Source organism: Limulus polyphemus, unplaced genomic scaffold (assembly GCF_000517525.1).
Source record: "Limulus polyphemus unplaced genomic scaffold, Limulus_polyphemus-2.1.2 Scaffold1112, whole genome shotgun sequence".
Taxonomy (NCBI): Eukaryota; Metazoa; Arthropoda; class Merostomata; order Xiphosura; family Limulidae; genus Limulus; species Limulus polyphemus.
In genome coordinates this window covers 256787-262056 of record NW_013666722.1, presented here as the reverse complement: position 1 = coordinate 262056, position 5270 = coordinate 256787, and the positions used below count along the sequence as shown (strand labels likewise).

General features: G+C 31.1%; 1 protein-coding gene across 1 annotated transcript in view; it reads left to right on the top strand.

Annotated features, from left to right (window-relative positions):
- Positions 1-465: 465 nt before the first annotated feature.
- The window catches only part of LOC106462183 (serine-aspartate repeat-containing protein F-like), a 32174-nt gene continuing 27369 nt past the window's right edge, over positions 466-5270 (top strand). Inside the window, exon 1 of the mRNA XM_022389370.1 lies at positions 466-556. Within this exon, the coding sequence (XP_022245078.1) occupies positions 466-556 (91 nt within the window). The remainder of the gene's footprint in view (positions 557-5270) is intronic.

Below are 5270 nucleotides of genomic sequence, written 5' to 3'. Positions count from 1 at the left end.
AACGCTAAAAACCGGATTTCGATACCCGTTGTATGCACAGCTAACCAAATGTGTAGCTTTATGCTTAACAACAAAACAAATAAGCAAATGAAGAGTAACTCTGATAACTGAAATACCAATTTGATAAAGAGCTTGTCGGATTGTAAAAAATTAACAACTTTAACTTCGAGACATTGGAACGAAGTAACTGACAACGTTGACTGCTCGTAGCTAGGGCTAGTTGATAGCTTCTAATGTGAATGTCATGTAAGGCTTATAGATTATAAGTTGAAAACAAAAACAAAAAAACGCCGAAATAATCATACCAAAATTACTTACCGCTATATCAAACTTGTCTTACGTAACTTATGTTTGCTTCACTCCAATAGTTTACAAAGTTATAAAGAAAAAATAGTTTATCTTTTTTTGTTAGTTGGTTTCTCGTAGCTTTCATGTTTACAGTAAATTTTATATTATTGGTCAATTATGTGTTCTCAGCCGGAAAGAAACATGAAAATGGAAGCTTGGAGAGAGTTTTTTTTAATGACACTGATTTTATTTAGTGGATTTGTACAAGGTAAGGTAAATATTTTATTTTTGTACTTTACATATTTGTTTAAATTATTCTCCCATCCATAATATGGTTACCTTAAATAAATTTACATTTAATTTTATCCTTACCTGTGTAGACTTTTAGAAGATTTTACTCACCCATATGTCCACATAGTAAGGGATACTGTTAAACAGGACACTATAATATGGTTGCCTTAAATCAACTTACATTTAATTTTATCCTTACCTGTGTAGACTTTTAGAAGATTATACTTACCCATATGTCCCCATGGAAAGGGATACTATTAAACAGGACACTATAATATGGTTGCCTTAAATCAACTTACATTTAATTTTATCCTTACCTGTGTAGACTTTTAGAAGATTATACTCACCCATATGTCCCCATGGAAAGGGATACTATTAAACAGGACATTAAAAACACTGAAATAACAGCTCTATCGCTGAAATAAACCAGATATAATAACATAAGTCGATAAATGATTAATTCATCTAATTTCCTTTTTTGTTGTTGTTTATAAAGTTTTGTAATTATTTGTTAAATCATTTAAATACTTTGCAAAAACTAGATCCTGGATTCAATGTTACTTTTGGGTCTGTTTGTATCATTGTAGTTACTATGGGTATTCACTCAAACACATAAGATTTTTCAAAATGATAGTAATGAATGGGGTTATACAAGTTATGTGACGTATGTAATGTTCTTACTTTAGTTTAATATGTTCCTTGTGTATTATTAATATTTATTTACTTTATCAACTCATTACGATCGTATATTTTACATGTGGCTTCAAGTGAATGGTTGTCAGTTATGGTAAAGAAAGAATGTTTTAGAACTTCTTATTTATAAAAAACCACACACTTTTTGAAATATTTCAAGCTTTATCGACATAACATGAAAGATGAAAATAAACTTTTAGCAAATGTCGTCTAACATATTTGTAGCAGACTTTCAGATACTTAGCTCTTCTTCAAAATAAAGTGTATAGTATCTAAATGAGAAATATATATAAAACACATTTTAACGTCGATTAGAAATACGTAATAATTTGTTATCCACAGATTGATTAATAATTTAGTACATGTATTTACGGATTCACGAGTTCAACATATATTTTAAAAGTTATACCAGTTAATTTTTAATGAGTTTTGTGTCATTTTATTGCAGTATATTTAACCCTCTAAATTTGTCTTTAACACATAATATAGTGAAAATTTGAAAGTAACTAATGCTAAATGATATCAGATATGTGATAAAAAATAAAGCTGGTAGTAACAATGGAAACATTGGCCGCATTGAATACGAGGTTTAATATTATCACTTATTAACTCTGTAAGGGAGAACATGTGTCCGCCCACAATCTAAAACGTGATTCACTTGTAAATTATATAGTTTTGAAGTAGTTTATGTGAAGGATTTTGGTACTAATCTCTTATTTGGTAATTAATTTTACGCTATTCCTTTCTCACATATTTCTTACATCACTGACTTTTCAAGGTTATAAAAAAATCATTAGACTCATTAATTATTGCTATGTACATGCGAGAGATATATCCTAACTATTCTGTAGAAATACCTAAATTAAATTAGAAATCCACACCGGTCTCCAAGTTAATTGTTATAGCACATCAAAAACGCTTAACAAAAAGCTATGTTGTAATCTTCAGAACGAAGTAAATTTAACGGTTTTGTTCAACTAGCTCATACATGCGTTAAGTTCAATAACATGAGAGTTATCTGCTAGGTGTTACTTTTACATATGTGTAGAAGTCAGTGTAATCTATTTGTTAGGATGTGGTAAAATAAGGAAAAAGAACCATCATGCTTTGAAGCCACTTATGTTATTAAGATTAGTATAAACTCTTAACTTCAATTTATAAAAGTTCGTTTGATAGTCCTAGATAAAGACCTTTTTTATTTTATTTTGGTATTTCAAAATAGCTTTATTACTGCCACTTAGTCTACACGTTGAATTTGTTTTGTTGTGATATGGATGAGTGAAATTATTCATCTTTTACCAAAAGTTTTCCTCTCCAGAAGCTGTAAAAAACAAGCTGAATTATACCATTACACTGGTTATTTCATTACAATATTTTCAAAACTCTGCCAAAAATTTAATATCAAAATACTAGAGTTTGGTAGGTTGAAGCAAATGTTTTTCAAACTCGCACAGATAAAATATAAGAAGTTTATTTTTAATAAACAGCATAACTTTTTATATTTTGATAACTATGATTTAATATTCACTTCAAATTTCCATTTAAACTACCAGATATTGTACTCTGTTTACTAAAGGTCGACTTGAAATAGTCTTAAATAAAGCCGCCGTTTAGTGGTTAAAGTTCAAAAGCATCCACTTTAACGTCATTCTTTAAAGTCATTGTTTTTATGTTTTGCACTACAATGAGGTAATATAAAAAGGACATCTGGACTTTCTTTAGAACAGAAAAAATACTTGAAGATCACACCATTTTGGGTTAGCATTATCATATTTCAGTACTGCCCCTAAGCTAGGTCTAGTGTTTTAAGAAACACAAATACCACAAAAAAGTATCATAACATTTTTTACCCGTGATTTCATAGACTGTCAGCATAGAAGAAAATGAAATGTTTTATGTTTGTAAATATCTTAACAACATTCTTGTAAGTATGTTTTGTTTTGAACTTAACATTACTATCGAAAAGTCCCACGTGTTTACTTGTGCAAAGAAGCAACAACACATGAACTGGTTTTTAATGTACCATTCATTGGTATTTTTTATTGTAGAGCAAATATAGCAATACCTCAGAAGATTTTATAGTGTTTAACTTTCCATCTTCTCCAAAATCCACACTTCATTTCTATTCGTTACAGTATACCAAATGAAAGTGTACTGGTTTCAAAATTTCTCGCTGCATGTATCTGTCCTTAACTTTGAACATATAAACTAGAGGAAAGACAGCTATCAACATCACTCACTGCCAACTCTTGGGCTACTTACTAACTTAATTGTGGCATTTAACCATCATTCTTATAGCGCACCCATGACGACAAAGTGCGGATCACGTTTTTCGGTAACGGACATAAACTTTGAGCTTTGAACCACGGGCACGTTAACCACTAGGCCTACGTTTTAAATGGATGTTTTCCTGATGTTGTTACTTTTCTAAATAGTAGAAGATAATGTGTTCAGCCATTTTAATTATTTATCGAAAACACATGACCGCCATAAGATTTCACCGAGACTGGGTCTCATGCAACATATCATGATCATTGTTTCAACTTATAACAAAATCTGGTGTTAACAAAAACCTTAGAGGTGATTATCAAATCACAGATACTAAGAAACAATTAATTATCTTTTGATTGCACTAATGATTATCGGAGAATTACAGATGTTTTACAGATGTATATAACACTATACAGTGAAGTTCTAACATTGTTTAAAATTGCTGCTGTAAATCCATGCTAATATTAAACAAGTAAAAATGGTTGTGAATAAATATTAATATTTTGGTTTCACTTAATTTTCATTCATGTTTAAGCACTTAAGTTTAGTGATTTTTTGTTATTTTTTGACGCTTCTGTGACAAAAGTACTTATTTTTGCCTGTCTCATTAAGGTTTGATTGATCTCAAGTGTATGTAACGTGACCTATGTGTCGATGATTTTCAGATATTGGTAAAATATCTAGGGACGCGAAACGTTGGACTTCCGATTCCTTATTTTTCCTCAAGTTTTAGTTTGTTTGTTTGTAATTAAGCACAAAGCTACACAATGGGCTATCTGTGCTCTGCCCACCACGGGTTTCGAAACTCGGTTTCTAGCGTTGTGAGTCCGCAGACATACCACTGTGCTATTGGGGGGTTCAGGTTTTAGAGGAATTCCAAGAGCATGTGCTGTAACACTTTAGATACAATTAGGCCTAAAGTAGCAATACTTGGTCTAGTAGTGTAAATACATGCTTTCACATATTATCTTTTTGTTTCTTATCTTTCCTGGACGATAATAACTTTAACAAATAGACCAAATAAGCAATTGTTATTTTTAGAATATTTAATATATAACATATATCTTATTTTATATTATAATATGATTATAGCATTAATATTTAACGTATAATGTATATAATATCTAAAGCATAACATAGCCTGTGAATTAGAAAAGGTGGGATTTTCTTTTTTCATTTAAAAAGTAGAAAAGGCAAATGCTACGAATGATTTTTGGTTTGTTTTTGAAGTTAAGCACAGAGCAACACAATGGGCTATCTGTGCCTTGCCCACCACAGGTATCGAAACCCGAATTATAGCGCAGACATACCGCTGTGCCACTGGGGGTAACTTATATCGAACTGGGTATTATTACTAGAATAATATTGAAGAGATTACTGGAGAAAGGAGAATCGATTCTAAACTCCTCTAGCGTATAAATTAATGCTAGTGCTTCCTTGCCTACATCAGGCCTTAATGAAAAATCGCGAGACCAATCTATTCATTTCTTTAATCAAGCGTGTAACATGAGACTCGTGTTTTTTTTTTTTCACCAGGTTTTAGCGGAGGTACCCAGTGAAGTTTACGTGGTATATATTAAAACCTCTATGACTGAGACGTGGATAGCCCATGTAGGTTACCATAGTATCCCTTTATACCTGTGTGATTCCAACTTACAATTAATGTCAAAATGGGCTTTATTTTGACCAAGACCGCAAAATATTCAGACACGATGATGTCACTTTAA